The following is a 17,256-nucleotide window of genomic DNA, read 5'->3' as shown; positions in this document are numbered from 1 at the left end:
AATCGCTGAATTACCCCATTATCAACATCCTCAGGGTTAGCATTGACCAAAATCTTAACTGGACTAGCCATACGAATAGTGTGATAACAACAGCAAGCCAGGCGATGGGAATTTTGCGATGAATAACACACCTTCCGACTCCCCAAAGTCTATCCGCCATCTACAAGACACAAGTCAAAATTGTGATAGTATATTCCCCACTTGCCTAAATGAGTTCCAACAAGACTTGAGCTCGACTCAATCCAGGACAAAGCATCCTGCTTGATTGGCACCCCATCCACCACCTTAAATATTCACTCTCTCCACCACTGACACAGTGGCAGCAGTGTGTACCATATCCTAGATGCACTGCAGCAACTCATCAAGGCACTTTTGACAGCACCTCACAAAGTCATGACCTCTACCACCTATTGGGACAAGGGCAGCAGACTCATGGGAACACCACCACCTGCAAGTTCCCCTTCAGGTTGCACATCGTTCTGACTTGGAATTATATCACTGCTTATTCACCATTGCTGGGTCAAAATCCTGGAACTTCCTTCCTAACAGCATAGTGCGTGTACCTATTACAGATGGGTTGCAGCAGTTCACCACCTTCTCAAAAGCAATTAGGAATGTGCAAAAAATGCTGGCCTTGCCTGCAAAATTCACGGCCCATGACAAAGAGTTAAAAAAAAACTAAATCTCCCCTCAGCATCCTCTTTTCCAAAGAAAACCAACCCAGCCTGTCCAACTTTGCCTCCTAGGTAAAATTTTTTGAGTCCTGGCAATACCCTCATGCATCTCCTCTGTACCCTTGCTGAGGTCACATTCTTCCTGTATTGCGGTGACCAGACTATACACAGTACTCTAGCTGTGGCCTAGCTAGTGTTTAATAAATTCCTGTTCTTATATTTTAAACCTTGGCAAGTAAAAGTATCCCACACACAACCTTAACTTGCTTACCAACCTGTCCTGCTACCTTTGAGAATCTGTGGGCATGTATTCCAAGGTCCTTCTGCTCCTCCACACTTCTCAGCATCCTATCATTTAATGTGTATTCCCTTGACTTGTTTGCCCTCCCCAAATATATTACCTCACACTTCTCCAGGTTAAATTCCATTTGTCACTTCTGGTTAGTCCATTTTTATTGTTCTTTCATGGGATATGGGTATCCCTGACAAGGCCAGCATTTGTGCCCCATCCCTAACAGCCCTTGAACTGAGTGCTTGATAGGCCATTTCAGAGGACAATTAAAAGTCAACCACATTGCTGGGATCTGGAGTCACATGTAGACTAGACAGCAGATTTCCTTCTCTGAAGGACATTAGTGAATCAGATGGGTTTTTGCAGCAATTGATGATAGTGATGGTGACCATGAAACTAAGACTAGCTTTCAATTTCAGATTTTTTTAACTAAATACTTAAATTGGGATTTGCACCCATTGTCCTAGAGGATTAGTCTAGGCCTCTAGATTACTAGCCCAGTGACACTACGCCATCATCTCCAATACACACACACCACAAAAAGCAATAATTTTCTTTAAGATTCTAAGGCTCATCCTATAACTATACAATCATCCCCTTACTTATGTTAATTTAAAATCATTTAAAATCAAGAAAAATGTGCAAAGTGTCCAGGTTGTCAAAGTTCTGATGACAGGTTATCGACCTGAAACATTATCTCTATTTCTCTTTCCATCGATGCTGACAGGCCTGCTCAGTGTTTCCAGCATTTTCTGCTTTTATTTCAGATTTCCGGTATCCACAGTATTGTGCCTTTCAATTTTTGTCATAAAGGCCCAACAAGATCACTAATATTCTTGTAGGACTCGAGTATGGTCTGGCCTGGTCTCTTTATCAGATCGACAATATGTAATTGACTCATTCCCTTTTGAAATGACATTGCAAGCCACTCAACTATGGGACAATAACTACAAAATAGGATCATAAGTACTGGACAGAATTATTGCCAACAACCAGAAATTAAATCTTCATAAGAATGTTGTGATGAAGATTTTGTCACGTTAGTATTTTGGAGGTAATGTTTAGTTCCGGGAAGATTAAAGTTTAACTGTAGAAAATACACTTAAAAGACTGGGCCATATTGACTTTAGGGGTTAACAGCTAGACAGGTAAGAGCCATAGCAGGTAGGCTTACTTAGCTGGAGACATGATGTCTACACTGTTTGCAAAGAAGTGCAGTCCAAAGAGATGTTTTGTTTTGGGAGTTTGAGCTAAATTAGTTTAAAAGCATTCAGCGGACCCTGAAAGGCTACGCTGTTGGGTCAGTTTCAACCCAGTTCCTAGCAATCCTACATCTCACAGCAGAAAGCTGACCCTGACTGACAATCTATTCAGAAATGTCAAAAGGATGGAGGACAAGGGAAGTGGGTGTTGGATGGAATGTTAGTTAGATGACGGTGTTAAAGATCATTGTTGGGACAGACCTTTCCTCTGCATGTAGCGATTGTAAGTTTGAAGCGATCACTGGGTGCTTAAAATGGAAGATGTTTAATTTCCCAATTCTGACATTCCTCACCTTAATAAAAGCTGTTTTTACACCTTCACTTGGTACAAACATTAGTACCTTGTAAACTGAATAGCAGCTATTTAGTTTCATCAGTATAGTAAAGGTGAGGATGACTGGATTGACCAGTTAGTTCTTCTGTTAAATTTTACACTAGATTCTACTTTGCAAATCAATGAAGAATGTTCTGTACAGAACAACTATGTCTCAAAGAGAAGCCACACAAATCTAAAATAACGAACAAAGCACAATCATCCCAACGAGAGGTGCCCATCTGGTTAGCTTTGATTAGTCCATTAACTTACAGCCACAAAATTTTTCATGTCTGCCACAGCAGAAGTAAATTCGCTGAAATGCAGTTCAGGACAGTAAACCATCGGCTGCACAAGATCACCACTGTTCTGCCCGGCTTTTACACAGGCGCGTTCCCATTCTTCACTATTGGTCAGCAATCCAGCATGGTATTTTCCAGTAGCAATACCCTGGTTAAAAAAGAAAAATCAAGCAAGATTTGTTCACTTAGCTACAACATATTGAGAGCGAATTCAATAGTCTGATACGATCATAAAGGTATCACCTATTAACCATATAGGAGCCAAAATCTGAAAGTAGGACAAGCTGGATTGGTGAAAGACAATTTATACACCAGTTTTATAAATTGCTTTCATCCAAAAATGCATTGGAAGCCACTACATTGTGACAGAGGACTAGTAGGAGAGTTTGTACTCAGAATCCTCTAAATGAGGCTAGCAGAAGTGCTTAAATTCTTTTTTACTTTTGGGCTGATGTTGCACATCACCAATGGTCAACTGCAAGTGCCACTAGGAACAGACTGCCCTTCTTGATCAGCAAGTGGGCAGAGTAAGGACATTGCACAATGATGAGGGGGATACCAACAAAAGAATTCTGGTGTGACTGACTCCCAGAACCAACTAAGCTTCCCAAGGCAAACAATGCGTTTTTAGTCAAACCTTGTATTTGACAGTAAGTTAGGTTTTCACATTAAGCAACTCTTGGACATGACTATAACCATCCTCCGCCCTCAACCGATGTGCAATTGAGCAAATTCCAAGTAAATCTATTGTTCATAGAGTAGTAAATAAAATGGAAAACAGTTGCTGGCGTAAGGCTTAATACCTTGAAAATATAAATCAGCTAGTATTGATATTGCTTATCTTTAACAGGTGCTTTTTTTATCTTCAACTGTTCATAATTAGTGCCACACGCCCAATGGAAACTGCTACTTCCAGTTAAAATACCACTCCAATAAAATGCACTCCAACCTTAGGTGACTCTTGGGGAAGAAGTATCCCTCCCGTTGTGGGGGTGGGGGAGAAGGGGCACATCCGATCAGCGCCCCCAATTAGGCGTGCGCCGCCATTTTACGTGGGTGGGCCATTTAAGGCTATGCGCTCCCTGTGCGGGAGGGGAGGGCGGGAATTCCCTCAGCCGAGAGTGCGCTCTTTCGCGCATGCGCACAAAAGAGCACACCCATCTCTCTGAGGCTAAGTGCTGCCTCAGGGAGATCAGCACCAAATTCAAAAATGGTCAATGCACAAAATTAAAATTTCCCTGACATGTCCCCTCATGTGACACTGTCACACGAGTTGGGACATGTCCATCACTTTCATTCAAACTTTTATTAAATTTTTAAAAACATACATGAAACCTCATCCCCCCTGCAGATGAGGTCTCATGCCTTTTCAGAAGCCCGCCAGGGCTCCCGGCCTGCCCGCCAACCTTAAGGTTGGACAGGCAGGTCCATTAACTAGCTCAATAACTTTTTAAATGGCCTCAATTGGCCGTTGACAGGTTGGCGGGCGCACAGCTGATTCGGCTGCACCCTCGCTGACCTGAAAATTGCAAGGAAGCAGGGTGACGTCAGGAGTTCTGCCCGACATCATCCCGCATCATTTTACGTGTCGGCGAGCAGGCCCCGCCCCTCGCTCGTCAACCTCAATATCTTGCCCTTGGAGTCTATGTAAATTAAGACTAGGATCAGAATATATGAATGCTTGTCTATTATAACTGGAATGTTTACCTACCTGAGCTCCAGTTAAAGTAGCAATATCTAAGATGATGTCTGCTTTGAGATCTTTACAAGCATACGATACTCCATCAGCCAAAACCAGGCGACCCTCTGCATCTGTGTTATTGACCTCAACAGTTCTATTGAATAAAGAAGCTTTGGTAAGCAGAAGATTAGAATTGATATTGCTTACATCTTGACTTAAAACCTCACTTCATTTTGTTCATACAGCCACAGCGTTTGCAAGATTAGGATGCGGAAAGTAGTCATGGGTTGTAGAAAGCATAGAATTGCAAATATCCAAAGCAATAAACCAGTCTGAGCACCTAACCAAAATATTAACAAACAGCATTCAAGTCAACTTCGTAATCTCTTCTAAAAGCTACTGAAAGAATAAAATCGGATAATAAAAGTGATCTTACTATTTTACATCCTGTATTCTGATTACACATTCAAGTGAACCAGTAGATGCACATTACAAGATATTACTAAGAGAACTAAGTTGAAACAAAACCTACTCCTGCTCCTGATTCTTTTGTTCTTGTTTTTTTTTTAAGACAAAACTGGAGGACTATGCATTTCAGCGTCACTCCATTAACTCACTTTCCAGAGTACAGCTGGTGAATGTCATCTGGCCTTGTTGCATTAGCTCCAACAGCATTCTCAGCCAAGCAGAACAACGCATGCAAGTTCTCTTTAAAACCCTGATTTAAAAAAAATGAAATTGTTGAACGAGTGCCCATAAGCACAAAAGGTTATTAACAAGACATTTTAAAGTAGAATCTCATTGTAAATACATTATGTAGTTTAGTAATCAGCAACACATTTTGAGTTGCAACTATATCAAACTAAACTCAATAAATCACAAACATGTAATTTTTCTTCATTATATGCGCTACATAATTAGGCACCATATAAGATACTTTATGAAGATAATATATGAATTGATGCAAATATGCCACATGTTAGAGAAAAACAGAAAATGTAAACTGCAGGGGTAAACACATTTTCTTTATAAATATTATATATGTAAAGTATATATGGGAGGATGAGGCAAATTGTGAAACACAGTTTGAAAGAAGGATTAGGGAAATGAACTACACCTTAAATGACAACACTTTAAAGTTGAGAAGTAGAGGGAGCTTGGTGAACAGAACATTAAAAGCAGTAGCTCAAACCAATAAGGCCATGAGAAAGACAAACTGAGTCTTGCTTTAGCATCTTTGGCAAATAGTGAAAAAATAAATTAGATCATTAGATTAGATAGGATTGGAAGGGTTTTAGAAACCAGCAAAGGGCTACCAAAAAATTGATAAAAGGGGAAAAATAAAATATAGCTAACAATATAAAAACAGGTTGTAAGTATATAAAAAGGAAGGGGGGAGCTAAGCGAGGTTGTCAACGATGTCATGGACACAAGACAAAGGAAGTGTTAGTAGTAGTGGTAAAGGCTGAAGAAAGTGCTGATAGTTCCATAAAGGTAAGATAACAGAATGTTAATAGCAGAACAAGGGCCAGCGGTAGTGAAAGCACAACATAGAAACAAGTGACAGGTGGCCCTGGGCGGGGGGGGGGCGAAAAGGCTTTTTTAAAAAATGCACAAATATATAAAAAATAAAAATAAAAGTAGATAAAAATTAAAATTTAAAAACATGGGTTAAAAAAGGGGTAAAAATGGAAGAGAGAGTTCATGGTCTGAAGTTGTTGAACTCAATGTTAAGTCCGGAAGGCTGTAAAGTGCCTAGTCGGAAGGTGAGGTGCTGTTCCTCCAGTTTGTGTTGAGCTTCACTGGAACATTGCAGCAGGCCAAGGACGGACATGTGGGCATGACAGCAGGATGGTGTGTCGAAATGGCAAGCAACAGGAAGGTGTGGGTAATGCTTGCAGACAGACCGAAGGTGTTCCGCAAAGTGGTCACCCAGTCTGCGTTTGGTCTCCCCAGTGTGGAGGAGACCGCATTGGGAGCAGCGAATACAGTAGACCAAATTGAAGGAGACGCAAATGAAGCGCTGCTTCACCTGAAAGGACTGTTTGGGGACCTTGGACGGTGAGGAGAGAGGAGGAAAAGGGGCTAGTGTTGCACCTTCTGCGATTGCATAGGAAGATGCTGTGGGAAGGGGGTGAGGAGTTGGGGGTGATGGAGGAGTGGACCAATGTGTCTTTATCACTTATTTACACCATTAACACTCTTGTGTCCATGACATCTTTGTCAATCTCTCCTTGGTTCCCACCTATCCCTGACCTTCCACCTTGCTCCACCTGCTCCAGCCCCTCTTAAACAGTAAAAAATCCATCACATTCTACTTCTCTTTAGCTCTGAAGAAGTCATATGGGCTTGAAATGTTAACTCTGTTTCTCTCTCCACAGGTGCTGCCAGACCGGCTGAGTTTTTCTAGCATTTTCTGTTTTTATTGCTGTCGTTCCACACACACTTACTCAGCTTGGACATAACTGCAGCTTTTGCTATGCACATGTTGACTTCAGCATCAAGTGACAGATTGCTGGTGATTGTGGAGCCTAGATATGTGAAGGCATCAACAACCTCTGGGATCACGTTGCTGATTGATGGCGGCAAATTCCTATTTTCAATACCTCAATTGAACCTGCCTCCACCACACTCTCAAGCAATGCATTCCAGACCTTAACTACTCTCTGCGTGAAAAAGTTTTACCTCATGTCACTTTTGCTTCTTTTGCTAATTACTTTAAATCTGGGTCCTCAAGTTCTTGATCCTTTCACAAGTGGGAATAGCTTCTCCCTATCTACTCTGTCTTAACCCCTCATGATTTTGAATACATCTAACAAATCTCCTTTTAGTCTTCTCTTCTCCAAAGAAAACAGTCCCAACTTTTCCAATCTACCTTCTTCACTGAAGTTTTTTTTTATTCATTCATGGGATGTGGGCGTCACTGGCTTGGTCAGCATTTATTACCCATCTGTAGTTGCCCTTGTTCAGAGGCATTTAAGAGTCAACCACATTGCTGTGGGGCTGGAGTCACATGTAGGCCAGACCAGGAAAGGACAGCAGATTTCCTTCCCTAAAGGACATTAGTGAACCAGATGGGTTTTTACAACAATCTGGAATTAAAAGTCTAATGATGACCATGAAACCGCTGTTGATTGTTGTAAAAACCCATCTGGTTCACTAATGCCCTTTATGGAAGGAAATCTGCCACCCTTACCTGGTCTGGCCTACATGTGACTCCAGACCCACAGCAATGTGGTTGGCTTTTAAATGCCCTCTGAACAAGGGCAATTAGGGTTGGGTAATAAATGCTGGCCTAGCCAGCGACACCCAAATTCCATGAACGAATAAAAAAAAACTGACAATGGTTTTATGGTCATCATAAGATTCAAATTCCACCATCTGCTGTGGCAGGATTCGAACCCGGGTCCCCAGGGCATTACCTCTGGATTACTTGTCCAGCGACAATACCACTATGCAATCACCTCCCCCTGATCCCTGAGACCGTCCTCGTGAATCTTTTCTGCACTCTCTCAAATGCCTTCACATCTTTCCTAAAGTGCGGCGCCCAGAACTGAACGTAATTCTCCAGCTGAGGTCTAATTAGTGTGTTATACAAGTTCAATATTAACCTCCTTGCTCTTGTATTCTATGCCCCTATTAAAAAGCCTAGGATGCTGTATGCTTTATTAACCACCCTCTCAACCTGTACTGCTACCTTCATTGACATATACACCCAGGTATCTCTGCTGCTGTACCTCTTTCAGGGTTGTATCCTTTATTTTATATTGTCTCTCCATGTTCTTCCTACCAAAACGAATTACTATATATTTCTCCACATTAAACTTCATCTGCCACCTCTCCGCCCATTCCACCAACTTGTTTATGTGCTTTTGAAGTTCTGCACTATCCTCTGCGCATCCAATGCATCCAAGTTTCGTATCATCTGAAAATTTTGAAATTGTGTCCTGTACCCCCAGGTGTAGGTCATTAATATTCATCAGAAAGAGCAAGATCCCAACACTAACCCCTGGGGAACTCCATTACAGACCTTCCTCCAACCCGGAAAAAATCCATTAACCACTACTCTTTTGTTTCTGTCACTCAGCCAATTTCGTAGCCATGTTGCTACTTTCCCTTTTATTGCATAAGCTATAACTTTGCCCATATGTCTGTTGTGCATCACTGTATCAAATGCCTTTTGGAAGTCCACATACACCACGTCAACAGCACTGCCCTCATCAATCCTCTGTTACCTCTTCAAAAGTCTCCAGCAAGTTAGTTACAGCAAGATTTTCCCTTAACAAATTTGTTCTTGCCTTCCTTAATTAACCCGCATTTGTCCATCTGACTATTAATTTTGTCCCAAATTATTGTTTCTACAAGTTTCCTCACCATCGCAGTTAAACTGACTGGCCTGTAGTTGCTAGACTCATCTTTACACGCTTTTTTAAACAAGGGTTTAACACTTGTAATTCTCCAGTCTTCTGGAAGCACGCCTGAGTTTAAGGAAAACTGGAAAATTATGGCCAGTGCTCTGCATTCCCACTTTCACTTCCCTCATTATCCATGGATGCATTTCATCCAGTCCTGGTTCTTAATCAACTTTAAGTATAGATACCCTACCTAATACCTCCTCCTCATCAGTTTTAAGTCCTTCTATTGTATTAATTACCTCCTCTTTCACCATGGCCTGGGTAGCATCTTCTTCCTTGGTAAATACAGGTGCAAAGTATTCATTTAACACCTCAGCTATTCCCCCAATTCCCTGTGTAAATCCTCTTTCTTGTTCCTAATGGGCCCTACTCCTCATTTTACCACTTATATGCTTACAGTAAACCTTTGGATTCCCTTGTATTTTGGCTGTCTCTTCTCATACTCTCTCTTTGCTTCTCTTATTTGCTCTTTCACTTCCCATTTGAACCTTCTACATTCAGCCTGATTCTCCATTTTATCATCTGCTTGACATCTGTCATTAACACACTTTTTCTTCTTCATCTTAATCTGTATCTCTTTTGTCATCCAGGGAGCTCTGGATTTGTTTACCCTAATTTCCCTTTCGATGGAATATACCTTGGCTGTGCCCGAATTATCTCTTCTTTGAAGGCTGCTCAGCCACAGTTTCGCCTGCCAACCTTTGATTCCAAATTATTCGGCCCAGATCCATTCTTACCCCATTGAAGTTGGCTTTCCCCCAGTTAATTATTATTACTCTATATTGTTCTTTATCCTTTACCATAACCAACCTAAACATTATTACACAATGTCCCCTAAATGTTCTCCTACTGATATTTGATCCACTTGGCCCACCTCATTCCCAAGAACCAGGTCCAGCAGTGCCTCCCTTCTCGTTGGACATACTGCTGTACAAAATTTTCTAAACACACTTAAGGAACTGTTGTCCCTCTCTGCCCCTTACACTGCTAAAATCCCATTCTATATTCGGATAATCCAAGTCCCCCATTACAATTACTCTATACTTCTCAAACCTCTCTGTAATTTCCTTGTAAATGTGTTCCTCTACATCAGGCTTGTCCAACCTTTTTGCACGGGTTGGGGGGGGGCACATTTCAATTTTTTCTCACACTCAATGAGCCGATGAACAAGTTGCAGAAAGATAAGGTTTGGCACAACATTAAATATGAATTTCAAACAAAAAGCTGATGTATGAAAAGAAACAACTTGCTGAGCAAAAAAATAAGCCAAAACAATAAATTGATAATTTTTTTTAAATGGGAAAATGTGTATATATGTGTGCTTGTGTGCACATGCATGTGTGCGTGTGTGTGAGGGGTGAGTGTGTGTGCGTGCACGTGAGAGCAGTGTGTGTGTGTATGTGTAAGGGATAAGTGTGTGTGAGGGATGAGTGTGTGTAAGGGGTGAGAGTGTGTGTGCGCGCGTGCGCATGTGTGTGTGAGAGGCCTGTTTCTGTGTATGAGAGTGTGTGCGTCGCCTCTCTCACACACCCCCCCACACAGACACACTCACCTCACACACACATACACTCACCTCTCACCCACACAGGCACACTCACCCCTCACACAGACACACAAACACACTCATCTCACACACACACACACACACCCCTCATACACAGACACACTCACCCTTCACACATACTCACCCCTTACGCGCACACACACAAACACACAGTAAAGAACATATCTTTTTATTTCTGTTGAGCTGCGGATTAAAATTACAATGGCCACAGTTTGAAAGACATGTCCACTGGAACAATGTAAGGGATATATACGATGTTGCTGTCCTGAAACAGAGCATGCCATGAAAGACAGGGTGGTGCTGAGGAGGGGTGTGGTCTGTTGGGGAACTGCCTGGCAACAACGTTTTAATGGGCTGATCGCTGGGATGAAGGGGTTGGCTTATCAAGAACGGCTAAACAGGTTCGGCCTTTATTCATTAGAGTTTAGAAGAATGAGGGGTGATCCTACTGAAATGTATAAGATTCTGAGGGGGCTTGACAGGGTAGATGTTGAGAAGGTGTTTCCACTAGTGGGGGAATGTTGAACTCGTGGACATAGTTACAGAATAGGTGGATACTCTTTTAAAACTGAGATGCACAGGAATTTCTTCTCTCAGAGGGTAGTGAATGTCTGGAATTCTCTATCCCAGAGAGTTGTGGAGGCTAGATCACTGAAAGTATTTAAAGAGGAGGTACATAGATTTTTAAAATATCGGGGAGTTGAGAGCTATAAGGAGCTGGCATGAAAGAGGAGTTGAGGCCTGGGGCAGATCAGCCATAATCTTAATGAATGGTGGGGCAGGCTTGAGGGCCAAATGGCCTACTCCTGCTCCTATTTCTTATGTTCTTATGGTTCCTGACCAGGTGACTAGGGTTTATGTGAGAGAAGTGCAGCAGAATAGCTCCTAGCCTGAAAGGAAAAAGACCTAAAACCTCTTGCACCTATATGTGTAAGATTCCAGTAATTCCACAATCATAGCTAGCTGGCTTATTCTCCTCATATCTCTATAACCTGCTCTCTCTGAAAACCCCTGTCAAGAGGCAATGGGGAAAATCACTGTTGAACATTGAATGGCAAGTTCTCAACCAGTGAACTAAACACTGAAAGTGCTGGGAGACCACCTATTGTCATCAACAAGAACTGAAAGGAATTTGGAAGATATCGATTAAAATCAACCTATCGAATCTTGTACCCTGGAATTGGTGCTATTGAACTGTTTTATCCCACCCTTAAAATACACATTTTTATGTGTCTTGTATGTGTGTGTATGGGGATTTAAGAAGGGGGTAGAGTTTGGGTTACAGAGTTAGAAACCAGCAGTTCATATTTATTTTTTTTGCCACTGGTTAAAGACAAACTGTTCAATAAACAGATATTTACTTATTAAATTTACAAACCTGTATTCTATTCATATTCTGTTAACCTAAATTAAACAATCGGGTGCGTTGATCAAACTTTTTCACATTTGTTGCAGCTCGGGGAGCAGTAGGGCTGGATATTGCAGCGCACTATCCCCAGTGAGTCTTAACAACACACACACATTCACCCCCCTCGCACGCACACCACGGCCCCCCCCTCGCGCGCACACCACGGCCCCCCCCTCGCACGCACACCACGGCCCCCCCCTCGCACGCACACCACGGCCCCCCCTCGCACGCACACCACGGCCCCCCCTCGCACGCACACCACGGCCCCCCCTCGCACGCACACCACGGCCCCCCCTCGCACGCACACCACGGCCCCCCCTCGCACGCACACCACGGCCCCCCCTCGCACGCACACCACGGCCCCCCTCGCACGCACACCACGGCCCCCCCTCGCACGCACACCACAGCCTCCGCATCCAGGAATATTTAACCCCCAGTGCTGCCCTTTGACCAGGTCTCTGTTATGGCCACAACATCATATTTCCACATGTCTACATGTGCCTGTAACTCACCAATCTTATTAAACACAATCTGTGCATTCACATACATGTACATTAACCCTGATTTAGACTTTATTACTTTCTCCCTTACTCTAATCAGGTCCAATAACTTACTATTCCCTACTCTAGTACTACCTACCTCTCCCAGTATTCTGTGCACCTTGGTATTCCTTTCTGATAATTCCTCCTGATCCCCATACCACTACCAATTAATTTAAACCCTCCCTAATAGCATTCACAAATTGCTCGGCAAGGTACTTAATCCCGGCTCTATTAAGCTGCAGCCTGACCTGCCTAAAGCCACTTAGTGGAGTAGATGTCGCCCAGTGCTCATTAAATTGTATCCAGCAAGAGTCAGCTTCAGGAAAGGAAGGCAAAGAAAAGAGAAAGAATCTCTGAAACATATTTCACAAATAAATTTTTTTTTAAAATCCTTCATTTAATACAATTTCTGGGATCCCTTACTACCGGAAACGGAAAGGTACATACTCACCTGTTTCACAGCAGCTCTGAAGGCTCCTAGGACAGCAGCAGCACCCCCACAATCCCTCTTCATACCTGGCATGCATGTCTACAAAAGGAGACCAATTCAACTCTCATGTTTACAAAGGTATGGTTAAAACCCAGTAAGTTAATTACGAACATGTAAAATAAGTGACAAATTTAATTGGTTATGCTTTATTACCGTCTGGTCACAGTAGTGGATACTTTTTTTTATTTCTATTGGGGTTACTGAGTTTTTCACTGTATTCCTCATACTGTACTATTTAACTACACAGATTCAGGTAGCGTTCTGAACTATAAACAGAAGTCACAGGTTAAGGTCATCAGAGCCAATACAGTCTTAATCTGGAGCTATGATTGTTCCAGTAGGTCTGTTGTCAATTTGTCACCAGATCAAATTGGTGATCTATGGCATTTGATCATGCCCAAATATGTGCTCTTGCACTTTGTACAGTTTTTTTGTTAGTCAGTCGGTGAAGATTTTTAAAATATTTGCAGTGGTATTACTAAACATAATACCCAACAAACTATTTACACTGAAAGGTAAAAAAACTTTTAAACTGTTTACTCTTAACTCAGACACTAAGGAATTCACACAAATGCAACAAACATAAGACCATAACACACAGGAGCAGAAGGAGGCCATTTGGCCCATCGAGTCTGCTCCGTCATTTAATGAGATCATGGCTGATCCGATAATCCTCAACTCCACTTTCCTGCCTTTTCCCCATAATCTACTTGATTATATTATTATATTAATTAATTACTCTAGTAACCCTGCTCTTTATACTTGAAGAATTCCCCCCTTTATACTTTATTGTAATTGATTTTTTTTACATCAGTATCGACTGTATACTTAACAAGCTATATCTAAGAGAGGAAAAAAAAGACCAGAGACCTAAACACAAACTAAAGACCTTAATTTTTACATTAAAGACTAGAAATACTCACCAATCCTGCTCACCCATCAGCTGCTTTCCGAACACTCCCTGCCTCGGTTCAAACATGGACAAAAGAACTGAGCTCCCGAAGTGAGAGTGAGAGTGACTGCCCTGGACATCAAGGCCACATTGGACAGGATGTGGCATCAAGGAGCCTCAGCAAAACTGCAGACAATGGGCATCAGGGGGAGAGCTCTTCATTGGTTAGAGTCATACCTAGCACAAAGGAAGATGGTTGTGGTTGTTGGAGGTCAGTCATCTCAGCTCCAGGACATCACTGTAGGAGTTCCTCAGGATAGTGTCCTCAGCCCAACCATCTTCAGCTGCTTCATCAATGACCTTCCTTCCATCATAAGGCCATAAGTGGGGATGTTCGCTGATGATTGCACAATGTTCAGCACCATTCGTGACTCCTCAGATATTGAAGCAGTCCATGTCCAAATGCAGCAAGACCTGGACAATATCCAGGCTTGGGCTGACAAGTGGCAAGTAACATTCGCATCACACAAGTGTCAGGCAATGACCAACTCCAACAAGAGAGAATCCAGCCTTCACCCCCTGATTTTCAATGGCATTACCATCACTGAATCTCCCATTATCAACATCCTGGGGGTTACCATTGACCAGAAACTGAACTGGACTAGCCATATAAATACTGTGGCTACTAGAGCAGGTCAGAGGCTAGGAATCGTGCAAGTAATTCACCTCCTGACTCCGCAGAGCCTGTCCACCATCTACAAGGCACAAGTCAGGAGTGTGATGGAATACTCTCCACTTGCCTGGATGAGTGCAGCTCCCACAACACTCAAGCAGCTTGATACTATCCAGGACAAGCTAGCCTGCCTGACTGGCAGCACATCCACAAACATTCACTCCCTCCACCACCAAAGCACAGTAGCAGCAGTAAGTACCATCTACAAGATGCACTGCAGGGATTCACCAAGGCTCCTTAGACAGCACCTTCCAAACCCACGACCACTGCCATCTAAAAGGACAAGGGCAGCAGATATATGGCACCACCACCTGAATGTTCCCCTCCAAGTCACTCACCATCCTGACTTGGAAATATATCATCGTCCCTTCACTGTTGCTGGGTCAAAATCCTAACAGCACTGTGGGTGTACCTACACCACATTGACTGCAGTGGTTCAAGAAAGCAGCTCACCACCACCTTCTCAAGGGCAACTAGGGATGGTCAATAAATGCTGGCCCAGCCAGCGAAGCTCACATCTCATGAACAAATAAAAAAAAACTCGCGTCAAGCTGCAGTTCGTGACGTTACTCTGCCCCTTATCTTACTGCACTCTCCCCGCTCTCTTTTTCAAATGAACTCTCTCCGGTCTCTTTTTCAAATGAACTCTCCCCGCTCTCTTTTTCAAATGAACTCTCTCCGCTCTCTTTTTCAAATGAACTCTCCCCGCTCTCTTTTTCAAATGAACTCTCCCCGCTCTCCACACTCATTTTAAAACCATATGCTGGTTGGGGTATTTTAAGGATAATGCCGACAGACTTGCAGCAAAACACAGGGCTGAATTTTGACCCCTGTCAGGGAGGTTCTGCGGAGGTGGGCGGGAGTGAGCACAAGACCGATCAGCGCCCCCGATTGGGTGCATGCCGCCATTTTACGTGGGCGGGCCAATTAAGGCTTACCCAGCATGATGCTCGCCCGTAAGCGCTAAGCGCTCCTTGTGCAGGCGGGAGGGAGGGGAATTCCCTGAGTCGGGAGTGCGATCTCTCGCGCATGCGCGCAAAAGAGCGCAGAAATTTCCCTGAGGCACAGAGGTGCCTTAAGGAGATTTATTTAAGTTTAAAATTTCTAAATAAAGTATTTGAAAACTTTTAAAACATGTCCCCTCATGTGACAGTGTCACATGAGCTGGGACATATCAATGATTTTTAAAAAAATTTTTATTGCATTTTTAAACACTTCATGAAACCTCATCCCGCCCGTGGATGAGGTTTCATGAAAAATGTGAAGGCCTCCTGGGCTCTTCGCCTGCCCCCTCGCCAACCTTAAGGTTGGAGGGCAGCTCATTCAATTGTTTAAATTAGTTTTTAACAGACCTTAATAGGCTTTTGACAGTTCGGCGGGCACGCAGCCGAGTCAGCTGTGCGCCCGCCGAACTGAAAACCTAAATGACGCGCGGTGACGTCGGGACATCCGCCTGACATCACCCCTTGTCATTTTACACGTCGGTAAGCGGGCTCCGTCCCCGCTCACCGACCGGAGAATTCAGCCCCTAGTGTTGTAAACTCTTATTACTATATTGAGTATGTAAGTCTTCATGCACATTTGTCTCCTCTAAGTGTATGGAAAACAAAATATGTTGGGTTTCATCTTACTTGCATACCTAACTTTTAATTCATAAAAAATGCAACATTTAACAATTAAAATATTGGATCAGATTTGTTCATTCTAAATTTGGTGTAGTGAGAGTGATCAGCAAAGGTAAGAACACAAAAAATAGGAAAGTCGCATCACCTTTGATTTGATGCTGAGACCACCAGTGTCATAAACAATACCCTTGCCGACCCAGGCTATAGTTTGTGTAGCATCCTCTGGTTTGTGACTAAGTATTGCAAGAGCAGGTGGGTTCACTGCAGCTTTTCCAACTCCATAGATACCTGAATAGCCAAACAAATACAAATCAAATGGATACTCGACGGAAACAATGTGAAAGGATTGCTAACACATATTGCAACAATCCAATTACAATGAGAGGTGAAGTCCAATGAACTTTGCAATCAAGATCTCAGTTCACCCTCAAATACACAGTTTGGCTATGTATTCAAAGGAACCAGGTATAAGGCCACAAACCTAAACAACACTAGGGTTAATTCTGCACCTCAACGTAATTTTTTTAAAAATTCATTCGCAGGGTGTGGGCCATGACAAAGTCATAATTTATTGCTCATTCCATTGAGCAGGTAGTGCTGAGTTGCTTTCTTGACAACTGAGTGACTTACTATGGCCATTTCAGGGGGTAGTTAAGAGTCAACCACATTGCTGAGGGTCTGGAATCACATATAGGTCAGACTGGATAAGAATGGCAGAACTCCTTCTCCAAAAGGACATTTGTGAATCAAATGGGCTTTACAACAGGCCACTAGTTAAAGGGCCATCTTTACTAATTCTAGCTTTTTATTCCAGATTTATTTAATTAAACTAATTTAAATTCTCCAGCTGCTGTGGTGAGATTTAACCTCATGTGTCTGAATCATTAGCCAAGGCCTTTAGATTGCTAGCCCTATAAAGAACCACTATGTTTCCATTCCCTAATGGTCTATACAGCATAATGGTCTAATCCCAAGGTTATATAAGGTTACATAAAGTTTCTGCAAAGAATACTTCATCCTGGCAACAGGAATACTGATCACTTGAAAAGGTATAGAACATTTT

General features: G+C 42.7%; 1 protein-coding gene across 1 annotated transcript in view; it reads right to left on the bottom strand.

Annotated features, from left to right (window-relative positions):
• Positions 1-17,256, bottom strand: part of LOC144679990 (putative aminopeptidase NPEPL1) — a 42,692-nt gene that overhangs the window by 8,106 nt on the left and 17,330 nt on the right. Inside the window, exons 6-10 of the mRNA XM_078541051.1 lie at positions 16,339-16,481; positions 12,905-12,982; positions 5,142-5,242; positions 4,555-4,678; positions 2,815-2,991 (exon numbers count right to left, since the gene is read on the bottom strand). Coding sequence (XP_078397177.1) covers positions 2,815-2,991; positions 4,555-4,678; positions 5,142-5,242; positions 12,905-12,982; positions 16,339-16,481 — 623 coding nt within the window. The remainder of the gene's footprint in view (positions 1-2,814; positions 2,992-4,554; positions 4,679-5,141; positions 5,243-12,904; positions 12,983-16,338; positions 16,482-17,256) is intronic.

The sequence above is a fragment of the Cetorhinus maximus genome, chromosome 4 (genome assembly GCF_964194155.1).
Source record: "Cetorhinus maximus chromosome 4, sCetMax3.hap1.1, whole genome shotgun sequence".
Classification (NCBI taxonomy): Eukaryota; Metazoa; Chordata; class Chondrichthyes; order Lamniformes; family Cetorhinidae; genus Cetorhinus; species Cetorhinus maximus.
Note: the sequence above shows the minus strand (reverse complement) of the source record. Positions and strands in the feature narration are given on the sequence as shown.